Source organism: Diachasmimorpha longicaudata, chromosome 10 (assembly GCF_034640455.1).
Source record: "Diachasmimorpha longicaudata isolate KC_UGA_2023 chromosome 10, iyDiaLong2, whole genome shotgun sequence".
Classification (NCBI taxonomy): Eukaryota; Metazoa; Arthropoda; class Insecta; order Hymenoptera; family Braconidae; genus Diachasmimorpha; species Diachasmimorpha longicaudata.
The window spans coordinates 7,512,654-7,537,587 of record NC_087234.1 but is presented as its reverse complement, the minus strand read 5'-3'; the positions used below and the strand labels follow the sequence as shown (position 1 = coordinate 7,537,587).

The 24,934-nt window shown below is 39.0% G+C and overlaps 3 protein-coding genes and 1 non-coding gene across 7 annotated transcripts; all 4 read right to left on the bottom strand.

Annotated features, from left to right (window-relative positions):
• Positions 1 to 57: 57 nt before the first annotated feature.
• On the bottom strand, positions 58 to 10,168 carry LOC135166789 (facilitated trehalose transporter Tret1-like). 2 transcript variants are annotated; one of them, XM_064129383.1, is made up of 4 exons: positions 10,067 to 10,168; positions 2,171 to 2,248; positions 1,408 to 1,755; positions 58 to 1,291 (listed from the first exon to the last, which is right to left on the bottom strand). In XM_064129383.1, the coding sequence occupies exons 2-4, from the start codon at positions 2,225 to 2,227 to the stop codon at positions 176 to 178; spliced, it is 1,521 nt and encodes a 506-aa protein (XP_063985453.1). In that variant the 5' UTR covers positions 2,228 to 2,248; positions 10,067 to 10,168; the 3' UTR covers positions 58 to 175. The 2 variants fall into 2 exon arrangements, with proteins under 2 accessions (XP_063985453.1, XP_063985452.1); XM_064129382.1 differs by lacking the exon at positions 10,067 to 10,168 and adding an exon at positions 2,773 to 8,763.
• On the bottom strand, positions 9,553 to 10,811 carry Fwe (flower). Its single transcript, XM_064129923.1, has 5 exons — positions 10,796 to 10,811; positions 10,391 to 10,598; positions 10,067 to 10,174; positions 9,754 to 9,862; positions 9,553 to 9,669 (listed from the first exon to the last, which is right to left on the bottom strand). The coding sequence occupies exons 1-5, from the start codon at positions 10,809 to 10,811 to the stop codon at positions 9,553 to 9,555; spliced, it is 558 nt and encodes a 185-aa protein (XP_063985993.1).
• Positions 10,812 to 11,758: 947 nt separating this feature from the next.
• On the bottom strand, positions 11,759 to 17,059 carry LOC135166786 (kelch-like protein diablo). 3 transcript variants are annotated; one of them, XM_064129374.1, is made up of 5 exons: positions 16,639 to 17,059; positions 15,475 to 15,926; positions 14,283 to 15,296; positions 13,851 to 14,193; positions 11,759 to 13,735 (listed from the first exon to the last, which is right to left on the bottom strand). In XM_064129374.1, exons 2-5 carry the CDS (start codon positions 15,789 to 15,791, stop codon positions 13,544 to 13,546), a joined length of 1,866 nt encoding a protein of 621 aa, XP_063985444.1. In that variant the 5' UTR covers positions 15,792 to 15,926; positions 16,639 to 17,059; the 3' UTR covers positions 11,759 to 13,543. The 3 variants fall into 3 exon arrangements, with proteins under 3 accessions (XP_063985444.1, XP_063985445.1, XP_063985446.1); XM_064129375.1 differs by having other exon boundaries at positions 15,475 to 15,920; XM_064129376.1 differs by having other exon boundaries at positions 15,475 to 15,779.
• Positions 17,060 to 24,309: 7,250 nt separating this feature from the next.
• Trnah-gug (transfer RNA histidin (anticodon GUG)) lies at positions 24,310 to 24,381 on the bottom strand. The gene has a single exon. It is a non-coding gene; the product is annotated as a tRNA-His (tRNA).
• Positions 24,382 to 24,934: the final 553 nt, after the last annotated feature.

Here is a 24,934-nt window from a genome sequence, read left to right as displayed (position 1 = left end):
TACATGTATTGATTTTGCTGGTAAGTACAACGGGATCAATGGAGGATAAATGAATAGTTTTTTTTTCATAAAAAAATTTATTACCATAAAAGACGTATAAAAACAATTAATCATAACTTAACCTATTCATATAATACTGATCAGCGGACTGTCATTGTCGAATGTCATTTCCATATTAAACACAGCTGTCTCCATTCCCCTTCTTCATTTTATCGTCATGTTCACAGGCGAAATTGTCGTTTCCCAACTCTGCAAACTTATCCTGAATTCTCCCAAACTTTTCAACGACGAAGACATTAACCTCCCTCGCCCGGGAATAATTGAAATTGAGAGAGAATCGCCTCTCGATCTCCTCCAAGCTTCGACCCCTCGTCTCCGGGAGGATGGTCAGTGAGAATATGGCGCCAAATATACTGGCAACGCCGAAAATTAACATCACCAACTGTATCCCAATGAGATTATTGATCTCAGGATAGGTTTTGACAGCGGTGAACGTCATAATCTGAGCAATTCCTGTTGTGAGCCCCCCCATGACCCCCCTGAATCTCAAAGGATATAGCTCGGACGTCATGACCCACGGGAGGGTCAGATAACCGATCATGGAGAAGCCAACATGACTGCCAACGCATATGATGGATATCCACTTTGGAATTAATTCCGTGTGAATGGTTCTTCCTGTTGACATGGCAACTGTCAGTGCTGACACGGCCATTCCAATGGCACTAGTGCAGGCGAGCGTCGTGCGATCGAAATGACCGGCACAAATGGCCCCTAAGATAGCCGCCAGTAATCGAACAATGCCGATGCCAACGCTCAGCATGTATTCGTCAATATCAGTGCCAATATCCTTCAGAACATTGACAGTGTAGAAAAGAATAATGTAAATTCCCGACATTTGCTGGAGAGCGAAGAACACGAAGAGGATTAGAAATGGCTTCCAGATTTTGGGCTGCAAAATGGCGCTTGCTAAATTTATCTGCTCCTCTTTTCGATGTTCAACAGAGGCAACGCTGCAGAGCTCACGGTACTCGTTGTCACAGGCTATGCCGGGGCCCCGCAGCCAGAGGAGGGACTCATGGGCCTCCGGAAGGCGCCCCTTCCTAGCCAGCCAGGCTGGACTCTCCGGAATGAGACGGGTTAGTGCTAGGGAGAGAATTGCTGGGGCTATGCTGATGGCTGCCGTGCACTGCCAGGTGGTTAGGGCACCTAGGGCGTAGCTGCAGAGGACACCCACGGAGACTAGGACGGGACCACAGGAGGCCAGGCAGGCTCGTTGATCCGGCGCTGCGATCTGCAAATTCAGTTAGTGGATTCTCAAAATTCGCGATGCTACTTGAACTGCTAAAAGCTCCGGGAAATGAACAAAAATTCTGGAAAGAGTGACTTCTACATTAGAGCAATAATCACCTCTGTGACATAGAGGTAAAGTGCATTAGCCATTCCCGCACCGATACCACTGATAAATCTGCCGACATAAAGCATCGATATATTCGTTGACAGTGCTATGAACAACCATCCGGCTGCATGGGGCAGTGTAGCGAGGGCTATAGCTCCTCTTCGTCCGAAACACTCGGCTGTCGAGCCAGCGATGAGTGCACCGAGTGGGTTCGATATAACCCCCAATGACGCTATCCATGATGCCTCGATTATACTTGTCAAATTTGATTCGAGTAATTTTGGTATTAACACAGCACTGAAACCTTGGGACAGTCCGAGGGATATTTGACCTGAATGTGCTGCTAAACTCGCTGTCACCTAGATGAGATAAAGATCAATTGTATTATTCATCATGCATAGGGTCAGATGTGTTTGGTGAAAATATTAGTTTCTAGCTCAATCATTTTATCGCGCTTTTGCATCATTCATTTTTTTTTTTATTTTTTTCTATCTAAAAAATCGTCGAGCGGACGGAAAAGCCGTGTCGCGGAACCCGAGTGCGTCCTTGCAGAATGCTGGAGCGGCGGCATTGCCACATTCGCTACCATCCTGCCACTACCCCCATTGAGGTAAGTGGCAACGTGGCAACAGCTGCGGTTTAAGTCGACAGCGACTGAACGCAGGCGATCGTGAGTTAATTAATTTTTATTCTCTCAAGATTACTTATTAATTATTTTTTAATTTCTTAAAATTACTTCCGGGTGGGAGTTGGGACAAATTGCAGTCAACTTACACCTCTCGCATCTGTAGACTTGAAAGTTTTCCACCAGAATTTAAATTGATTCAACATTGCTTTCCCAATTGGTAAACCCTGCGGACAAAAATTAGGAGGAAGTAAATTAGTCTGATTCAATTATATTCACATTGGCATTAAGCCGTTGAATAGGTAATCATTGGTGTTGTAAAGTCACATCAAATGCGAATCACACATCACGCATCCGATCATATGTTTCAATTGAATGATAGCCGCGCTTACAGAAGGGCCTCAAACTGTTTAAGGGACGATGACTAACGGGTTAATGAGTCACGAGACAATATCACGTGTGTTTGACACTCGGGATGTTTCTGGTTTTGACAATGAGGGATTTGCAATAAATCTCCTTACGGTCTTCCACTTCACTATAAACTCATCCGCGAAAAAATTCTCATTTATCAAGTGGCATAACAGTTTAAATAGACATGCCTACACAGCACATCTAAGAGCACTCATAATCACAAATTTCGCAACAAAATTTCATTTTAATTCGATCGTTTAACCGAGGTCAAATATTGTATATCCGTTTCGAATTGCCGGTGAGCTCTGATAGTCAGGGATAAGTAATGCAAACTACTTACCAGGGAGAACCTACTGGTGAATTAAAAAAATATTTGATATCACGATATCAAATATTTCGATATTTTTTCCTCTCTTCAATTTACAAACTGGAAATTCGAAACTTCATTCACATTGCTATGACGATGTTGTACAAGAGTTCAGATGATAAAAAAAATAGCAATCACGTGTAGTGTATGAGTTTTCGTGGCTGACTGAGAAGAATCGCTGCAGTCCTGTGGACTTATATACACTCAGTGGGTTTCGTCGAGATGAAAAGGGAAGAGATGTCGAATGTTCGCCGCTGCTTTGATAATTCGATAAATTTATAGGGAGAAATGTTTCGTAAAAACTACGAAATTCGCCGAGTGCTGAAAATTTTGTTGCGAAAAATCAAATAGTATATTTTCTTATGAATGCAGAAAATGATTTTTCTCGTGGTATCGAACAATGATTTCCATTACGATGTGCAGAAAAGGGATTTTTGGAGTGTTGTCTATTCGATGACTGAAGTAGATCCATCGTAGGCGCGCTTTTAATGCAAAACAATTTTTTAAGGAATTTTTTTCATGAAAAACATTTTTTAAAGACTGTAACACCTCCCCCACCCGTTGGATTACCTTATAAAATATTTCCACACGTATCTGCATATAAATTGAACCTCCCCGCAGCCAAGTGCCCCCCAGTACGTCTCAAAAACAACATCAACCAGTCACATAATGTAGACAACATTTCCAAGACATCATTACTAAATGATTTCCATCGCCCTCCCCCTTCCCAGCACTCCCTCATTACCGATATGACTGTTAATTCCCATCACGATCATGACCATTGTTTACCCGGATCTCTCCTTGTGAAGGATCAACTCCCTGATAGAAAAAAAATCCAGGATCTGTTCCTTGTTATTTTCTCCGATATTAAAATACCATTGAGGCGGAACAGTATCGCAATCGCCCCGGGGTAAAATGATTCTAACGACGTGTTGATCGGTTGCTGCCCTCTATCATTTTTTTCAATCTCATAATCCTCTCCTTGCCATTCGGTGATGACAGAATCAACCTTCAATGAAAGTTATTCCTGAGCCAAGGATCCCTGAAACGGATTAGTAGAACGGAAGATATTCTTTACGATGCTTTATTCGTTTCCGGAATGTCAAATTTATCGAGCCTGTCGGGATTTATCCTTCGAATGGTTATTTATTTTCGCAATCAGAGATTATGAAATTGGAATGAAACATGACTTTGCTTTTAATACAAATGAAAATTCATTTTTTTGCACTAGATATTTTTCCCCTTGATTTTATTGGAATTTTTCATTGAGAAATTTATTGATTAATGCTCATTGGAAACTCAATTAAAATTAACGATTGTATTGAACTGCAATTTTCAATGACCATTCATTAACTCAAGATATTTGTACGGAATGATCAATTAATGAACAGAGAAGTGACAACTTAAATTTAAAAAAATACAATGCTCCAATTCAAATGCAAAGACATTATTCATTTATTATTTTAATTGGAAGATTATGAGAAAAAAATCCAAAGGAAAACAAATAACATTTTCTGCACAAATTGAATAGAAATCAATCAGAATTTCGATTAATTCTAATCGCCCCATTAAATCACATACTTCTGAACCTTGAAGCGATCTGAGTGCAATTTGAATACCATAAAGAACATGACAAAACAAACAGCGTCATTTCTCGCAATGGATTTTCCATTTAGACATAAAAATTCAATGCCTTTTTTAATATTCAAACCGGAAGAGCAAAAAAATTATGCAAAACATGCTGGCACTGCCGGAAATTGAGGAACAAGTTTTCTTACATTGTTCATTTTGAATGAATCCACCCCCTTGCCTTCTCGCTCCTCTTCGTCGGGTTTTTTTAGCGTGCCAGTTGTTTCTTATTGTACAAATCTCCCTAGAATTTTCCATACACAAGCAGGAAAATATAATCGACTCATTCAATGCTCACGGTTGGTTAAATCGTAACGAATGAGGTAAGTGAAACGAGTCAATGTTATTTCAGAAATACATATGTTTAAAAAAATGTCATTTTGCTCGAGAAGAAAAATGACACATTTACATTTGATCCCTATTTTTGATAATTAATTTTGGTAATGTTAAACTTAATGTTTTTTATAATAAAAAGCAAATGAACCAAAATTATGAAGAATCATTTAAAAATTAGAGCAACAGTGGAAACACTAATTTTTTAGGTCCGAAATTCTTGTAAAAAATTTTACCATGCGCAAAAGTCGCAATGAACTTAATTCAGAAAAAAAAATTCAATCATGTAATCAAACTGATTAGTTTGTTGATTCTTCCAGAGGTTTCCACACTCAATCCTCCCTCCAACAATTAGTCAGATTTTTTTTTCCTCGAGATGAATCGATGGAAGCCTCCAGAGGCAATCGAAAAATGATTTTTTCCACTCGATCTGAATGAAGGGGGGATATTTTTCCAATTGTCCTTGTCAAAAGGACTTCAAAATGTACGGAACGTGCATGAGAAAGGGATGGGGGGAGGGAGTACGACGAACGAGAGGAAGACAAATGGAATTTCTACTTCCGATTGGCATGGCAATTAATTGCCGTACCAATCGCTTCAACTGATAAGAGTCGTCGGACGATAATGGTTGCATCATAATTGCGCGATTGTTGTTACCTCAGTGGACGAGTCAGGGGGAAGGACGTTTGCTGCACTCTACTTTATTATTGCCAATGAAAATTATTTTTTTTTGCAATTATATTAATTATACAATCGATGAAAAAATCATGATTGATTGATCATCGATTTGCGTCCGCATTTTCGACACAGGTGTCTGTTTATGATTGAGGAATAGTTAATAAACTAGTTTTGCTCATCAATATTAAAGATAAACGAGTGGAATTGGTTCAAAGTCGGAATTTTTCCATTTAAAGCTCACGTTTCTACATTTTTCTGGTTTCCCAAAGTGGTAGTATACAATAAAAATATGAATTCCTTCGAAACAATTAGCCGAATTTCTGCTTATCCGGAAATTCATTGCAATGTGACATTTTCTCAATTTGTCGTGTTTATGCCGTCTAGTCAAAAGGGATTTTTTAAAATTAAAGACCATTAGAAAAATAATAATGATGGATTTATCGGGATTCCTGTCAGCATTCCCTCGAAGTTTCTCCACGTTTTCTCTCGTCGAGGAGAATTTTTCAATTCAATCAGGTGAAGCGTCTACTACAATAAAAACATATTTACGAATGAGTCAAGACTATTGCATTAGTAACGTAACGATAAAATAATCATAGTAATAGCTGATTGATGTAAAACATTGAATTACGCAATTTTACGTGCTTTGCGAGGAGCCTTGACAATGACCACTGCTGGCATTCAGAGGTTGTTGTTACGTTGTTCATCTAACGCGCCTAACTCTGCTGCCATTAACTCTATCGCATACAGGGCATTAGAATAATTTAATATGTCTATCGGGTGAATCAGTGAGGATACGGTAGCGAAACCGGGATAAGCACTGATAATTATCCATGATGAGAGTAGAATTATTATTTACAACTATATCCTCAACTATACAAATTTTATTTCCCTGAAATAAGCATGGATTTTTTTTAGTGCTCAACTTGCGTTTGATTGATTTGCTGAAGATTCACGGAAAGGCTTTAATTGCCCAGTGGCTGAGGTTGTAATATTGACAATTATCAATCTTTTTTACGAGAGAACATAAATTACAAAGTGGAGAAAATTGGTGTCGTTTCCCACCCAAATATCTCAAGAATGAACAATCTAACGTGAAAATGTAATAAATTATTTTTTTAGCTATTGAAGCTTCCACGAAAAAACTGCTTGTGACATTTTCTACTGAAATTATTCCCCAACGGCATAGTTAATGAATTTAAAAAAAATGAGGAGTTGTTAATAATGACTCGTGTTTTCAACTTAATAGTATATTTATATTGACAATTTCATTTTACATAACTTGAACACCTCGAAGGGTGTCGAGAGCAATCTCTTCACCGTTTGACTCAAAATACTCATGCATTTCGCAAGTGACATTTTATCTCAATATTTTTTGTCGTACTTTATAGTTCATTCAATATTTTGTGAATCAACACCAAAAATTAGCTACATGATATTTTCAGTTATCTCATTCGTTTTTCTAATAGAATAATCGCAATTCACTTGATAATTCCTATCGCTAGTTTTATCATTAACTCAAATCGACACATTGCGGGCGTTTCCTCGAATCTAAGAAGCCTCCTGAGAATTTTCTATACGAACTATTGTTTTTTTCTCCTAAATCTTCGATGAGTAATGAAAAAAAGTACAAATCGCCTCAGATATTTTTGTTGCATTTCTAATTGTCTTTTTTCTGAAAATATGAGAAAATAAAAATCCTCCATCATTCATCAGTGGTTCTGTACTAAAGTCAATTATGAAATTATCAGAAGAATTTTCCTGAGTTAATGACACCTCTAATGGCATTTCCTCATCCGTAAGATTATGTTCTATTACTTTAATGCAGAATCAATCATGGAAATGAAGAAACTTCACTGTTCCGTTTGTGGTTTTTTTTCATTTTTAAAGATTTTGAAATTCTCAGAAAATAATTTCTGAAGTGTTTCATTGCTCTTTAGAATACTCTCAAGATTTGTTAATGATACACATAGGAGAGAGTTGACCAGAAGGGACGTATTCAATGTTCAATACATCGGAAAACGGCGAATGAATTTGAATGATTGTCTTTTCATTTCAAAGCTCAAAAACAGATCTTCAAAATAAATAAAAACACCGCTGAATTTCACTCTACCGCTCTCAAGTTATTAGCAATTGAAGACGTTCCATTTTGTCCGACTCTTCATGTAATTTACAACAAACTTCGTACGTGACTCGAGAAGGGAATTCGTTTATTATCGCTTAATAATTTACCGAGGCCCTAACATTTTTTACATCGAAATAATACTTATGAAATTAAAATGGTGGTTCTTAATTGAAAAACAATTAATTATTCTTCATAATTCCTAATTACTTTATCATGAACTATTAATCCCCAAGTTCGATATGTCTTCCCAACACGAAAGGAATTCATTCAAGTTGTGAGTATTCTCTATCAATTATAAGGACTTCAACTCTTAATGCATCGATACACCTGTTCCTGAAAAGAAAAATGCTAAACTAATCTCAACAACTTCCTCAGCAGTCGAGTCGAATGGAATAATTTCATTGAGAACTCACATTTTTCCCAAAACCAATGAAATTAATTTGCTATTAATCAAAAGAACGTTTACACGAAGTGGACAGACTCGGTATTTTTTCTTTTTCAAGTCTTGTAACTCTTAAATAAATAAAAACTTAATAATAAAATTTAGGAGGAACTTCATGTTATTTTGAGTGACTTCAATCCTCTGAATGTTGCACAATGAATTTTGCAAATCTCAATTGACCTAACCTTAGCTATTTGTGTCTCCGTTATCTCCATTGAGGAAAAAACAACAAATACCTCCACCGGGAATGCATCAGGAAGCTGTGAATGTCTTTAGCAATAAAAATCTAAAAAAACTGAGAAATTTCTTCTAAAAAAAATTCAATGAAAATGGAATTCATCATTTGAATGTGAAGTTACTTTTGGCACATCCATTCGTATGTTAAAATCATTAAAAAAATGAGCAAAAAATCATTCTGAATTAGTGGATAAAAATCACCGTTTCCAACTGTTGAAAAAGAAAACAAAAATCATTTAGCAATCCGTGTGAAATCTCCACAAATGGATCTCCCGAGTCTGAAAAGTCTATCACTTGTTTTCAATCAGCATCAAGTCAAATGAGCCAGAGCAAATATTGAAACACAATAAATGAGGGATGACTAGAGCACCCATTCGACTGTCTCAAAGAACATTCACCTATTCCATTCACCAGATAAAAAAATGCGGAGTCTAATACAAAGATACTTCTCCCCTGCCACCACTCATTGTCCACCACATTCACGAGAACATAAAATTCATTGGTCACTACTTAAATCAAACGTTACTATCCGGTTTATTGGTGAAGCCTATGGGCTGTGCATTATCGACGAGATTCGATCGCATCGTTGCTGCAGGCGCTTGGGGATTCCTTGCTGCTGCACTCATCTCTTCAACCGATGCCCTGAAAACGTCGATGGAATATTAGGTATGGCAAGGAGCCCTTACATCCCTGAGGGCCCATGCTAGTCGCTTCTAATCAACGATGACTTGATGAAACGTAAAAAAAATCGTATAGGACTTTTAAGGTTGGATTATGTATGGAATTAGTTCATAAGTTTATCTCCATGATTTCATTGAGTGAAAAGATGGTAATTAAATTGTCATCAGGCAGACGTTTCGATTATGTGTTCAGCTGCTTCAGGCTCTAGAAGGACTAATACAAAGAAATCTAGCAATTGTCATTTACACTTTTCTCTTGAGTTATGATATTTTTCTCCTTTGTTCTTGAAGTCTCTAAACATTTTTCATAGAAAAAAAATGATAGAAAAATTAACGTATGGAAATAATTCCTGCAGAAAAATTCTATACGATTTTCTCCTACGTATAGCTTCAGGAGACAATGTCAAAAAATGTTTCAAAGTCATTTTTAGAATTCTCAAGCTTGATTATTTCTCATAAAGCTCTATTCATTTTATTTTTTTGTAGCTACCAAATATCATTAAAAAAATTCAGACATTGTCTCCAGAGCCTCATTTTCACAGAACTTTCCAGCGGTTTCTACTGAATTAATTCCGTAAATGGCGCTACTAGAAAGAGAAAAAAATAGAAAGCTATAAACATAATCAATTCTAATTCTTAAAAGTAATTAAGCAAGCCCATGCAAGCCCACGTTCTCCAGCGCCCAGGATAACCCATAACCCCATTGAGAGATGATGATTACTCCATGCACTAGGACAACAGGGTATCTGCGAATGTAGTTAGGATTATTGCCTTATTAGCGAAGTGGTGGAATGAATGTTGCAATATCCATTTTATGTTGGCCTCCAGACATCTGGATCCTCCATCAATGTCGTGTGATGATCAGTTGGTCCAGTACCAGGTGGTGGTGACACAACACCTGATGGTGAGCCCATTCCAGCTGGATCTGGCCCTTGTCCTCTGTTCATTCACGTTATCCCGATTTTTAGTCAAACAGTTACCCCCATTTTGAGATTATATTATCAATGATTCCGATGATTAGAAGTTTAAAACCCGATTGGTACTCGATAACACATGATTAACGATAATGAATGAGTTTAGAAAAGCAGAAACACATTTTTTGTGAAGACAGGACAGGATTTTCAGAATTTTTACGTTACTTACTTCTTCCCGATGGACATGAGACCGTAGATTACTCCCGCGCCGAATATCAGACCACTTCCTAATATACTGGACACCCCTGGACAGACGAATATCGCTGGAAGCGCTATTCTGGAATTGGGAATGGAAAATTTTTGAGCTCAGACGTGACTTCATTATTTGTCCAAGGTTATCTAGATGACTTTTCTGGTTCCATTTTTGTCTTAATTTCAACTTAATGTCACGTTACTCCTACCCACCAAATTCTGAATATGGGGAATGCCATGGGAGCTGAACCATTTTTTTCTGTGGTTTTTTTTCAAGTTACGTTAATTTTTAGATACTTACATGCAATAACCGGCCGCTCGATTCCAGTACGGCCGCCTCTCAACATTATCGCTCACAGATTGAACGAAATCGAGGAACATGCAGCAGCAGGGGGCCTCAACAATTATTACCACAAAACCAGCCACCATTTGCCACATACCACTGATGAGACATGATACATCACCCAGGAGAATGCCAATGCAGTTCCAGGCGCCGAGAAAAATGGCAACTACAATGAGAAAAATTCATTTTCCAGTATTTCTCCAAGTAAATCTCAGTCTCGCACTCGTGATTAATAGCGTTAAAATATTAATGTGAAAGTTTTTCTGTCCGCCAGGGAAACTAGACAATTTAATCCGAATCGAGTGGCATATCATATTACAATCAATTTTTATTTCCAATTAGCTTCATGAGATGCAACAATACGAGGGAATCTATTCATGCTATCATTTAGTGATTTAATAACCTATAAATTTCTTACAACAAATATAGAAAAAAGTTTCTCAAATGGAAATTATGATTTTTCTTCAATAACAAAATTATTCCCGCAAACTTCATGAGGACTTATACTCTAATTTGCGTGATGTGAGTCCTCCGAGCCCCAACTCAATCAATTTTTTATTAATTAGTAATCAATATAGGTTCTCATACGATAAACCTTTAACATCAAATCTAGCCAGTTCCAGTCACTGATTCCTTCACTCCAATTACTCCCAAACCATTCAGCATGATTTGCAAAAAGCATTCGAACAAAACAGCCCCCAACAAATTAATTCATCAGCTCCAAAAGCGACAAAATTTCCAATTAAATCGATAATCCCAGACTGTCTCAGTCTCGGTAAAAAAAATAGGTTAATTAATTTCTTACTAAAGCCTCCGCCAGTTCCTACTCCCCGTCCAGCGTATTTCATGTACCAGGGCACGTCATCTTTGTTCACCGGATCCTGTCCAGGTCGCTCCATTATGGACGCTATTTTTTCACCAAACGACTGAAATGATTCACCACGTTTAATGACTTATTCGACACAATCCCACCAACATTGGATTGATTTTGAAGGGGGGCTGATAAGATATAAAACTGGTGATTACCATTATAAATATATTTCTTCAACTTCTAACGTTGATCGGACACTAATCAGCTGACACCACCACTGTGTAGAGCACTCTTGTTCTGTTCTTCACTCACCTTTTTCCACGCTCGCTGTTGACGTGCTGGAAAAAAAATCGACCCGTTTTAATTCCGTGTTCCTCCGCAAGGGAACGAATTCATCGTTGAAAACCACCTTAAGGATTTTGTATTGGTTTTTGTAGAGCTACTTGGAAATTTGAATAAAAAATATTTCTTAATGCTAATTGTTGGTGTGAAAAAAAATAAAGAACACTAATTGATCGGATTTTTAACAATATATTTTCTCCTTCAACATTTTTTGTTTCTTTTTGCCCTCATATTTTCACAGATTTCAATATATACATGATGAATTAATCATTTACATTGTACACGTTGAACTTAGTCCTGAAATAACTCGAAAAAGAGAGTAACGATTTTTATATTTTCATTTCGAATAAACTAGTAAATATTAGAGAGAAAAATATAAATAATATATCATGATCCTTAATTCATCGAAAGGCATTGGAAGGACTCGATTATCCACTAATCTTCGAGTGTAAAAAATAACCCTTTTATCCGTGGGAAGAATTTTTCATATTTTTGGCGAACATAATTGGCTAATTTGGATACAATCAAAATACCATAAACGACTAATTAGTTTGAAAATTCACCTAGAAGACGTGCATCTTAAAATATTACATGGTTTTCAATTTTTGTTTGCATCAAATGAATTTTTTTCTCATTAATTGATAATAGTGCAACCTTTGAGTTTGAGTTATTAGATGAGGCTAGAGCAGGATGTCCACCTTAAATCCTCGATATCCCCTGAATGAGCGATCTGAATGGAAGGAACAAGCTCTCGTTTTGGCGTGTGAAAAAATATCTTCAAAATAAAACCCCATTCGCCCAATTTCGTTTTGTCAATCAGCAGTTATTGAATCCCTAGGGTGAATCACTCAACTCTCCTTGGCCATTTAAAAGTTTTTACTTTCAATTCTTCATAATGAAAATTTGTTTCTTCTCGATCTTCATTAATTGCTATCAGATCATTAGTTACTAAGTAAATTATTATCATTCCTCTCAACAATAAAAGCGGACGTGCACGTTCACTGACAACCATAAAAAGCTTTTTTTTTGAGTTCAACTCATTCCCCTTTTTGACAACACAACTCCCAATTTGTATTTTAGGTATCGATCCCTTTTCGTTGAAAAAAAAAAAGTAAAAATCGTTGATTTTATTCAGTTCTATTTTCGCACCGTTCGATAAATGCGCCTGTGGAAATAGCCCTCTCCATTATCTCCTTCAAAATATGTAGATTCTCATTATCATGTGAGAATGGAATGGAAATAAAATGTTTTCCTGTAGCTGCCCTGGGTAAATCATCTCTTGTTCCTTATAAATTAGGCATTTCTCAATTTATTACATCAGTCTTGGACCGAATTTAAATAATCACTAACGATAATTACATACTGAATCACATGAAGAGATAATAAAACAAAAAATTTTCTAATTGATTCAGTAGTGAAGTGGTACAGTGAATTTTCCCATTTTGCTATACAAATGATTCGAGTATAGCATGGGGAAATACTCTAAACATTTTGGAAGAATTAACAGATCTTCCAATTTTTTTTCCGAAACTTCAAAAAAATTCTGTCGTCCCTTTAATACCTTCTGGGATAGCATTTCTAATCATCGGATGTATCCGTGTAAAGCTTTTCTTTGAATTGTTCTCACGCAAATAGTCTTCAAAAATTAGTTATGGGATTCACTACTGGATCGATCAAAAAACTACCTCTCACTCCCAACAAACACACCAAAAACCCCTCGGAAAAATTACTTAAGGCAGTAGTAACGCTAGAATCTCCTCTAGAACACTCCCAAATGAATGACGATGAAATAATAACGAAAGAAGCGTTCATATGATGCTCATGGAGCGTCGATATCGTTTTCTAGTATTGGTCGATGCGATAGGAACGGAAAGTGGTGCTGGTGGAGTTACGGGTGTAACTGGTGTTATTGGTGTCGATGGTGTTTCAGCCGTTGTGGCCGAAGAGGGGGGCCTGAGCTACCAAATGCAGTTTTCAGTCTGTGGTGCCCTCATCACACCAACCCCCCCGCCCAATCGTCTGTAATTCATGCAGCCACACAGACGCCACTGATTCTGTTCGGGATCGTAAACTTCGATGGTTTTAAGGTATGCTGTGCCATCGAAACCACCGACTGCATAGAGCTGGCCATTTACGACAGCCAGACCGACCTGAAATGATTAAATCCACCTGCAGGTTTACTCTATACAAAGGGTATGGAGAGTGTGTCTGATAAAATTGTTGGATGCCATTACTGGGATATTGGTATTGTTTTTGACAACTCACCCCACTTCTCCTCGACGTCATCGCGACAATGGGACTCCACGAATTCGTATGAGGATTGTACCTCTCAGCACTAGACAGTTCCATGCAGTCGTCTCTCCCCCCTACCGCGTAGATCAAATTATTAAAAACTGCGCAGCCGAGGTGTTTCCGTCTGGTGGACATGGGTGACACCTGGGACCACTTATTTTGTCTGGGATCGTACCGCTCAACCGTGTTCAATGGTGACGTACCATCAGAGCCTCCAATGGCGTAGAGATATCCCCCAAGTACTGCCACAGCGACTCCAAGCCGTCGTGTAGTCATTGGGGATACTTTAGACCATTTGTTCTCTTTTGGGTCATACCTGTGAAGGCAAAAGCATACCTGTGAAGGCTGATATGATTTGACAATACTAGAATTTATTCTCAGTATGAAAAACCCCAACTCCCTTACCTCTCGACGTGATTGAGGCACTGGACACCATCTTGCCCACCGACAGCATAAAGAAACCCATCCAGCACAGCAACGCCAACACTAGTCCTGCAGGAGGTGGTAGGAGCAACATCGCAGGACCACTGATTAGTCTGGGGATCGTATCGCTCAATGCTATTGAGATAGCTCTGTCCATCGTGTCCTCCAACAGCGTAAAGCAGGTCGTTGAGAACAGCAACGCCAACACCGCACCTTCTTTTACTCATGGGTGCGACCATTTTCCAGTCAGCGGTGTTGGGATCAAATCTCTCGACAGAAGCGATAGCGTCACCAGAGCACCACCCCCCAACCGCGAATAGGACTTCGCCTCTACGGGTGGGCTTTCTGGGCCTGGTCCTGGGGCCCTGCATGAGGGGCCTTTCCTGCGGTAGGAGGAGATAGTTCTTCGCCTCATCGACTAGATCCCTACAGGCATCATCAGATCGCACCAGTAGATCCGAGCCGACAGTTCCTACGAGAAATTTTGGCGACAGAAGGGGAAGACGCACGTGCTGAAGGACCTGCGCCAGGTGCTGACGTCTCTCTGTAACATTGTACTTCACCCAGTTCATCACAGCACTGAACACCTGCTCCTCAGTCCTGACATTCAACTCGTCGGACGATATTATATCAACTAGTTGGCCGACTGGCAGCAGTAGAAACTCCTCGCTCTCCATGACCTCTTGAAAATTGTGCTGGGTAAATTTGTCAGCAATTCTCAAGAGTTCCCGGCACGAGTGGGTATCGGCAAATGCACGAATTCCTAGGCAGTTTGAGGGGTCCAATTGGCGTTTCAAAAATTCACAGCAGATGTCCTGAATCTCTGCCAGCTGCAGGAGGCATGCCGCTGGCAGAAGAGTTTGTACATTCGCCTCTTCGACTATAATGTGCGAGGTGTAGCAGAAGTCTATGAGTAGCTCCATTGCTACTTCGTCTATATCGCGAATCGTTACTTCGGTTTGGCGAGACTCCGCTAACTCCCCAGTGAACATCGCCCTGGGGAGAGGATCCTTCATTAATGGAGGGACAACATTATGAGCATCGGGACTTTGGGGGCTATTGACTAATTAGTTCTTTTTTGATTCTTTGGATTCCTTAGAAATGTCTAGGAATCCCTTGATTTCTCGGGGTTCCTTAGTAACCCACTCGATAATTCATTTTTTTATGAATTTACCTGAAGTAAGGGCTGCATGCCGAGAGTATAACTCTATGTGCAAATATCTTCCTGGTACCGACATTGAGTACAACGTCACACAGCTCTCGATGGCGTCTCAGGACATTGAGCTCAGTGAGGGTAGCACGAGGATGCTTCTCGGAGGTATGACTGAGGCGTGCTGGCGATGGTGCTCGTTCGACCACCATCTCGCCCATCCTCTGGCTCGAGGATGCTTGGCCAGCCGAGCTCCCCGAGGCGCCTCGGCTCCCCCCGGCTAGCTGTAGGCGCAGCGGGGGTGACGCCCAACCCCACACCGAGTCTATCTGCAACACCATTCACCAGGACCGATCTGTTCGGTCACAATTCTCCCTTTTTTCCTATATTTTTTTTCCTCTCTCTTTTTTGACTTTTTAAAACTAGGCATTCGCTTTCACCTTCTGGCTTTGCCTCGCTATCAATGCAACCTGTGACTAGAAAATTTTGAATGTTTTTGGGGACGAAAAAGAGAGTGGATTTTTTAATGGCTTGTGATAAGGGATTAATCTCGATCTTCTTCAATTGATCCCAATAAATGAAGAGTGAAGGGTTAAAATAAGATCAGTTAGCTTATCTCTGAGAATATCTCAGAATCCAAGAGAGATAGAGGGATTTTAGTGATTATCTCTGTTGTCATATACAATTTCCCCCACAAAATGATTGCGAATGATTTCCAGATATTCGTCGAAACTGGTCAACAGTCAAAAGTGACATAGAAAATTAATGGGTGTCGATAGGTAAAAAAATTGTTTTGATTTAAGATCAAAACTAGGCAGCGATAATAAAAATAAATTGATTTAATTTTTAAGGTTATCAGTAAAAAAAATGGAGGTCGATTGTTTTTTAATCACTAACGATAATAAGATGATGTTGTCAAATGTCTGTAAAAAATGTATTTCCGTCATTTTTTCTTTGATATCAATTAATTAGTGCCAAAATGACGGTCCAGTTGGGAAAATAAAAAACGTATCGAGGAATAAAAAAGTTAATGAATAAATGAATGAATAGATTTTGATGATCGTTTCTACTTGTATTCTGCATGTGAAAAATGGAAAGTCAGTGAATGACGAAAGCCAGAATACACTCGATGGTATAATTTGAGATCTGAATTAGCAAAGAGTGATAAAAATAAACAGATAGTTTTACCTTTGATGTTTTTCGGTACAACCAGGTGAAAAATAGGGTCACACTATTACCCCTCGAAGTTATGATTCACTCCTGAGAATTTAATTCGTTCCGCCTTTACACAACATCGCTATGATCATACAGCACTCGTTCCTTTTTTTTAATACTCGGACAAATGAATCGTTTTTACGTGAAAATTCACTCTGGAATTTCAGTTATGAATCGTTGAGTGGAGATGTTCTCGTGATTTATTATGTTAAAATGGCACAAATGGAGAGTGAACACACTTGGGAAAGTGTTTTGAGGACACTTGGTTAACGCATTTGATTGATTTTAATCACACATACACAATTGCAATAATCATTTTTGACAATTATTATCTGGCGCATCGGTTGGGTCAACCAACGCACACACACACAGCTGCTGGGGGGGAACACTGATGCTCAACGATGTGTATAAATTAGTCAGGGTTGCCACGCGACCTGGGCCTAACATTATTATCAAGTGGCAGGACTGTTTCATTACATAGCGATATCACCGGCGAGAGTCAACATAAATTGTTACTTTATCGGCTGTCGGCAAGACAGTAACCTAATTTTACCTTCGGTTGGAATCTCTCACGAAAATTTAAAATACAGTGGAATGAAGCGAAGGCAAATATTCTCTATAATCTCTGGCGGAAGTTCGAAATATTCAGAGATTGAATATTAAATTAATTAAGGGAATTTTCATTGATATTCATAATAGGGTAAAATCATACGAATGTCATTGACTGGAAATTGCCACTTTTTATCGTGATTAAAGCTTTCACTGTTTAATAAAAAAGCACTCGGCGCATGTCACCGGAGAACCGTTTTGGCGGTGAAAGTCCTCAAATTATTTTCCCATATCGGCCAGTGGGGTTTGTACGGATATAAAAAACGTTAAACAATTGAAATGAAACCTCAGGGGGCTCTTTAACGAGTGCGTTTAATTCGATATTAATGACAGGTTTGCACCCAGCAATACACATCGATAATGATGAGCTGAGGGGGTATGTACCGAAGAGCCACAAGCACTGACTACAACCATACGTTGAGACGTTTTTTTCCCCTGGATCTCTTCATTAATAACTCGTCCTGTGTTCTGATAATGAGGCTGTCATGCTCGGAACTTTGTACATTTAATTATGGACATAAATTTCATATCTGTCTCCTTAATTTTCTTTACGAGCGATCAATTTTTTTCCGCAAGTCCCCGAATTCGAGAGCACGAGACTGATGGCGGATTCGCGCCCTTCAATTTCGCAATACATAATCTCATATATTGGATTAAATTGATTATCATCAGAGAAAATGTACCCTGGTCTAATGCTGATTTTTTTCCGCACAATAAAAAAGTCCTCATGCAGAATGGTGTGATCTAAAGTTGTCCAACTTCTTGTTTACGAGTTTTACCAAATAATTTCGCGGATAAAAACCACTGTTCTATTCCTCAAATGTGAGGGAATGTAAAAATACCCCTTTCTAATTTTTCCATCAAGCGTAGAGAAATTGCGACGATAATGAAATCCCCCGAGATCGCATTTCTCAGCAATTAAGTTGAAAATGCCCCACAAACTTATCCCTCTTTTTCATCGTGCCATAGCTGTGTAACGTCGACGGCTGTTCAAACACACGCTATAACGTTATTAATGTATGTCTGCATTTTTTTTCTCATCGCCATTCCATTTGTTTTCTCTGCAGCCATCGCTTTAATTATATTTTTTTCTAATTCTTTGTCTATCCCGTGTCCCCGCCACTCATCAAGTGGACTCTCGGGATATTCAATGGACGAGGGGCTACAGCGGATATAGGCGGCAATGAATTAATAATGACGTCGAATGATATTGTGTGATGATAGATAATGTAGAGCGGAGTGCGTAATTGCCACTCGACCAGTAGTCCGATTTTAAGAATTATCGTTGCTCATTTCTCCAATCTTTAAAACTTAATGAGATGGGGGAGAAAGATAATGGACTTTAAACGCCTCCACCTCAAAATTAAGAAAATAAAAAAAAATAATTAGGCCCCGAAGTAAATATATTTTAAACTGTTCATGTCCAGTAGTTTGATTGAGGTGAGAAGAAGTTGAGTGGCAATTTTTTTTCAAGATTTAAACAAGAAAATGCGAAATGAAAATTATTGAATTATTTGGGGAAAGTGTAATTGATAGTTTGGTACACTGGCAGCTCTCGATTCTGACGCTTCGGTGGTTAAAAAAAAAGTGAACACGGAATTGAGGCAGGTGATGGGAAGTTACCGGTATATGTTATTGGGATCACTCTTGATCATTACGCATCACACGATTCGTGTGTGTTTGTCGCCGAGAATTGATCGCGACACGAGAACTTAATTAGGATTTAACTTGGTCATAAAATTAATTGACAAGAAACGACCACATATTTTACATACTTAGTGTTTACTCCATTCGCGGCTAAAATTTTTGTTGCACTTTAGGTGAACAGGTATGTACTTTAATCTCTTATTTACGATTGTGATTTTGTAATCAGTGCTAATTGCACCAATTGGAGATTATTGAGGGTCTCGTCTCTATTTCTCACTGTTGAGATTTGACTTTTGGGTTGTTCGTTTGTCAGTACGGGGGGTGGATATTTAAATACAATTTTTTGTTATGGATTTAAAACCAATATATTTCTCATTAGCCCGAATTGCTACAAAAATAATACACCAATAAAGAGTGAAAAATTGTTTCATCCCTTCAGATTTCTACAACGCGAGAAAACCGAATAAGTCTAGGTATAGCCTCATTCTCTCCCCCCACCTTCCATAGGCGCTCTTTCAAGAATTCCTTCTGTCCAAACACCTAACACTTTTCACCTGAAAATTGAATGAAAAAAGGGAAAAAAGAATTTAAACACGCAACTGGCTTTGGGTATATGTATGCAAACAAACCTATCACGAAGAGTTGGTGTATCACTCTGTGTGGATCTCGGTCGAGCCGTGCATCGTCAAAAAGTGCAAACACAGGAGGAATTGTTAGTCGAGGATGGGTCTTATGTATTTCACTGTCGTTGATTCCTAATCAAGTGTCCTCGAATGAGACTATGACAATGGCCATTACTCATTGTCGCGATTAGATGCTCCAGATATAGGGTCATCGTGGTCGTCAACTGTCTCTGAACGAGCGGGGTAAAACAATTATTAAAAAAAGCTGACGACAAATTTATGAATTACAAAAATGTAAATAATATTATGGCACTCTGAAAAATAATGTGCCTACTCTCACATATGTATAAAACAACCTAGGATGCAACATAAAATATATGTGAATAACAAAATGAAGAAAATAAAATACTCATAAAAATTATCGAATTATGAATTGCCCCACATTTACCCTCCAATTGGTTTTTTTCTTTCAATTCCTCATTTCGCGTTTTATCGAAGGATGCGTTCGTCAGATGTTGCGACCTCTTGGCAGGTTTTTTTTAACCGAAACAATCTGACGATTGGTCTTGGGGTTAATATGAGGAAGGAAGAGACGACTCGAGACGATATGCAATTAAGCTGTCGATGGCATATCGAGATGGCTTACCTCTGTTCATCCAGTTGTTCGGCTCGGATCCTCCGGCCCTCGTCGGTGCAATTAATTGCCTGGTTAGTCGATTAATGCGTTGAAACTGATCGAGTATGGCAATTTGCCCCGTGGCCAGCAGGCGGAAGCTATTCACATCACCTTTTTTACTTTCAGGTAGAAAAAAATATTTATTTACGTCTTTTGTTAGAATTATTTTCCACTTTGAATCAACCAATCAATTAGTGATAAACCACGGTCAAACTGAAAATTATAACCCATAATAATAATATATATTTGCTTAATATATTAATTTTTTAATATTTTTTTCTGTTCATTTTTCGAATGCTGTAATTTGTTGGTTTTTTTTTTGGACTGCACCCATTTTGTATTATTTCAATACCGATGAAAATTGATACATCATTTTTTACCGGTCATTTGTTCTCGGATCGGTTATCGAACTGAGTGAATGAACCCAAAATTGATTCATAAGGCGTCCGCACATTGTCTCAAAATCCGAACCTCTGTCTGCGGTTTAAACACCTACTGCTTTTATTTTTCCCCACAACCGGCAATCCTTCAGCCTCCTTGTGTTCGTCCTTCTCGCCGATTATTTTTTTCCTTTATTTTTCAGCAGAGCCAAGTGTCATCGCACCCTGAAAACAGCTGCGTACCCGCAGCCGGGCGTTTCGCCGCGTTCCTGTGTATCTGACAAATCCGATCTTCCGGTTGAACGGAAAAAAATCGGGAGATGACGATTCAAAATTGAGAAATTCTCATTTGCTTGCAAAGATCGTATTACACGACATGAAAAAAATCATGTAATTTTCCCCCATTACTCCCATTTCTTTTCACCCCTAAATTAGACTCAGGACATCGATCACCCACTTGCATGGGGAAGGGATGGGAGCGAGTGATAGCACAATCCCATCGGTCGTGAAGACAGTTACTATTTAAGAATGAAAATAAAAATTGAAAAATTAATGGGGTTTATGAGTCTGCGGGTATTAATTACTCATCTATTGGCGCGTGGCATCGATCGAGCAAAACGGCAGTTGGTTCCCGGAGATTCACCATTGGGTTTCCTCTCCGCACTGTGTGGCGCGCGTCCATCCCGGCTAATTCTTCTGAGGGCCACTACTCTTTTTTCGTGAGAATTCTCTTCCTCTTTTATTCCTCCAGTGTGTTAGTTTTTTTCTCTCTCAACCATGGTTTTTGCGAATATGTTGCTACGTTGAATATAAAAGGCCTCTTGTATATGCGATCCTGTGGCACACGTTAGCATGCTGGCGTGCCGGGGCCACCTGCGGCTGACGAAAAAAAGCGTAGAAAGATATGCAACCGAGGTTTCAGTTACAAATTAATATATTATTCTTCGAGGATGTTGAGGAACTCGCGCCATTTGTGGAGTTGCCGTGGTGAAGGCTATGGTGGCTACCACGTGGGGATTCAGACAAGAGTCTAGCGATTAAAATAATATTTTGATTATATTGATTGATCAATTATCATTCAGGTCATTTCAGTTGCCGGTGACTACCTCACCCCCTCCACCGCCATCGTCCTTAAAAAATGCGTTATTCCGAGGATAAAAATGATATAATCAAACTACCCCTTATTGTGTTTACATTCTCATTTTTATTTAAAAAAACTTGAGCCTTTCATGTTATGACCCCGAACTCGTTGTTCATACTATAAACCTGTAGAGATAAAACACAAAGGGATGAGAGTATAAAAAAATATATAACCACAAGGGGAAAATACTCCCACTGTTGAATACGAGCCCGTAACACGACACTCAGGGTAAATAAAGTGTCGCGCAAAGCGTCAATAAAATTTTATCCCCTCCCTGGGGAATACTCCCGGCAAAAACCGGAGAAATTAGAATTTTTAGCGAAATTTTGAATTTTTTTTGTGGGGTAAAGCTCTCGAGGATTAAGACGCCCTTTCGACTCCTCTAATCGCTTAGCTATTTCAATGAATTTGATGAGCTCATGTCAAGGGAAAACATTAAGACATGAATGGGCCCTCAAATCAGAACCTCGATGACTTTAAACTCGAGTCTGCAGCAGGTATGAATCGAGCTGTAAGGAGCAGGTATTCTAAATGTTCCCACTCTTCCTCAAAAGCTAAGATTTTGATCTTGAAAATCGGTAAAAATCGATATGACAGGTTCTCACCCTACGTTAAGAGCCATATTGGTCCTCAACAATGGATTCGGCTTTTGAGAGGCAAAAAACCACCTTCTATGGCTTTACAAACCCTGAAAGGCTGTTGTTGGAGAGACGTCAAATATATAAGGCGAGAGTTTTTAACATTCTACATTGGCTGGTGGACCACTTGGGATTTTTTTAAGTGGGTGGCAATGAATGATTCCGACGGGAAGTTTTCACCTGTCGTTTTTGGAAAAATGGTGGGTGGGTCTGTTACCTTTTTACGCACGCCTCGCGTTTCGAAAATCTCCTCTTTCCACACCTTGTGACGAAAAAAATGATTGGATATTCGTGAGGAAAGTACCACTATTTCAAATTACTCCTGACGGTAGACCAACTCTTGCTGAAGTCGGCCAAATGCTAGCCCTATCTTCAGAAAAAAAAATCAACGAGGAAAGGTCGCATCTCTCTTTCCTCGAAAACAATTAAACTTCAATTTCATTCTCAATTTCACACGCGCCATTAATTCAAACCCGAAGATTTCATTAATTCCACATTGCACAATGTGCCACACATGCACCACTGCGGGATTGAATTTCAACCCGGAAAGCCCGTTAATCGGCAATCACACACGCAATCGCCATTTTTGGTACCCTCCACTGTACTTAAATTGCACATACATGGACATGCCCATATTGCTATAATGTTGAAAAAAAATGCATTTTCATTCATTCTTTGTACGCCCCAGATAAATCTCGTGTACCGTTACTTCATTCGATGATTTTTGATTGAGCAATTTTCGTGATGATATGCCTGAAAATTGCCCTCAATTCAATGAACAACAATTTTTAGATTAAAAAAAAAAATATTCCGAGAAAGTCGAGGGTTTTCAATAATCGCGGGATCGGGTTTCGTCTCAAATTCCAAAGTACAATTTAACAATCAGGATGATACCGTCACATTCCCCATTTCAGTACTTTGCACGCATAAAGGTAATACCGGTGAGTGTAATCCCTCTGTCTGTACATACCCCGGGATAGTATACATAATTCATGGGTCTCGTGTGTAAAACTGGCGCGTGCATACCACCCGAGGTATATGCAATCGGCACGCGCGTTTTCTGCTGCGAAAAAAAAATAACATGTATCTGAGGATAAGTTCAAGTACTTTTATAGATATCCAGTAAAAACGACTATCTTGGCATGATCTTCAAGTAAGATTTACGTGATGAGAGGAGTACGCTAAAAATTACCTTGTTCGCCTAGGTGAAAAACTTGGTGACAAGAGTCATGAAAGAACTCATAAATGAGGAGTGCAAGTTTCACTGAAAAAGATTGAGAACTTTATGACTGAGACAATTATTTCTGCAAACAACAAACTTTTAATATAAATAAAAATCCAATTTGCATCGTTCTTCTCGAAGGAAGTGTCAATGACGTACAGTTGTAACTAAAAAATTCTACATACCCTCACCATGAGGGCTGCTGATCTTCCCGCAGATGCCAGTCAATGTCCTCCCGTGGTTTTGAATAATGTCTTTGGTTTCTTGGGCTGTTGCACCTGGTTCGAATACTCCTTTCCTCATTGATCCTATCGTGGTCACAACTCTATTCCCTTTCTCTCTCTCTCTCGACAGTCTAGCATCTGTGAAGTGTCCTGGTCAGCGCCGTGACGGCGCGCAGGCGCTGCCGTTCGTCATTTCCTAGTCTCACGAATATATTTGTCTCTTTCAATTTTGAATTTCAAATCATGTGTCAACCAGCGGAATTATTTCATGAGTTACAATTACATGTGTGAACTCTACTGCATAGAATATTCTTAGGAGAGTGTCTATATACACTGTCATGGCAAATCATCCTCATTAATTGCAAATGTGTTCATCGATTGGCGTTAACGCGCGTCAATCGTGATTCCCAATCGGCAGCATCTGCCACGACAACCTGACGGCCAAATATTTGGCGATGAATTGAAAAAAAAAATACCATCGTATTGCCGTGACCCGGATTCGAACCGGGGTAGCTACGGCCACAACGTAGAATCATAACCACTAGATCATCACGGCTATAGAAGGTATATGAAAATCTGGAGTAAAAGTTGGATGGAATTGATTTTAGTCGATCATCTGACCGGAACAGTAATGACTCGGTCTAATTTTGGTTTCGTCTATTGTTTTCTCATGACAACGAGCAGAAAAATTACTCCTTATTACTTCCCAATTACTCTTAATTATAATTATTATTGTGTCCATAGTTTATTTTCAAGGATTATTATTATTGTTAATGGAAATTTAACAATCTTTGGATTTCTCCCACAGCAGAGTTCCCTTTATTATTTATCCCATCTGCTCCATTCCCGCAACACCGATCCAATAAACGAATAAAATAATTCCAGAATCGCTTACTGGAAGTGCATTGAAATCATCATTTAACTTTTATTACTCCCCGTTTTGGTCTTTCCCAAGTGCATTACTCCTCTCCTCTCTTTTTTAAAGCGATCCGCCTTATCACGGCACGCGCGCTTCACCTGCCCATCCCCCCAGCCTTCACCATTTATTACCTTCATTACCCCATGGCGCCTCCCATTTCTCCAACCGTAGAAGCTCGCGTTGCATTCAT

What these genes read in the sequence shown, in the direction of transcription:
- LOC135166789 (XM_064129383.1), bottom strand. Translation starts at nt 2,227, where the DNA reads ATGTTGAATCAATTTAAATTCTGGTGGAAAACTTTCAAGTCTACAGAT. An exon ending in AGTCTACAGATGCGAGAGGT is followed by an intron (nt 1,756 to 2,170) that starts GTAAGTTGACTG and finishes TATCTCATCTAG; the next exon opens with GTGACAGCGAGTTTAGCAGC. An exon ending in TTTACCTCTATGTCACAGAG is followed by an intron (nt 1,292 to 1,407) that starts GTGATTATTGCT and finishes CTGAATTTGCAG; the next exon opens with ATCGCAGCGCCGGATCAACG.
- Fwe (XM_064129923.1), bottom strand. An exon ending in CGAGCGGCCGGTTATTGCAT is followed by an intron (nt 10,175 to 10,390) that starts GTAAGTATCTAA and finishes TCCCAATTCCAG; the next exon opens with AATAGCGCTTCCAGCGATAT. An exon ending in CATTGATGGAGGATCCAGAT is followed by an intron (nt 9,670 to 9,753) that starts GTCTGGAGGCCA and finishes CTACATTCGCAG; the next exon opens with ATACCCTGTTGTCCTAGTGC.
- LOC135166786 (XM_064129374.1), bottom strand. Translation starts at nt 15,791, where the DNA reads ATGGTGTTGCAGATAGACTCGGTGTGGGGTTGGGCGTCACCCCCGCTG. An exon ending in GCATGCAGCCCTTACTTCAG is followed by an intron (nt 15,297 to 15,474) that starts GTAAATTCATAA and finishes TCCTCTCCCCAG; the next exon opens with GGCGATGTTCACTGGGGAGT. An exon ending in TGCCTCAATCACGTCGAGAG is followed by an intron (nt 14,194 to 14,282) that starts GTAAGGGAGTTG and finishes TTGCCTTCACAG; the next exon opens with GTATGACCCAAAAGAGAACA.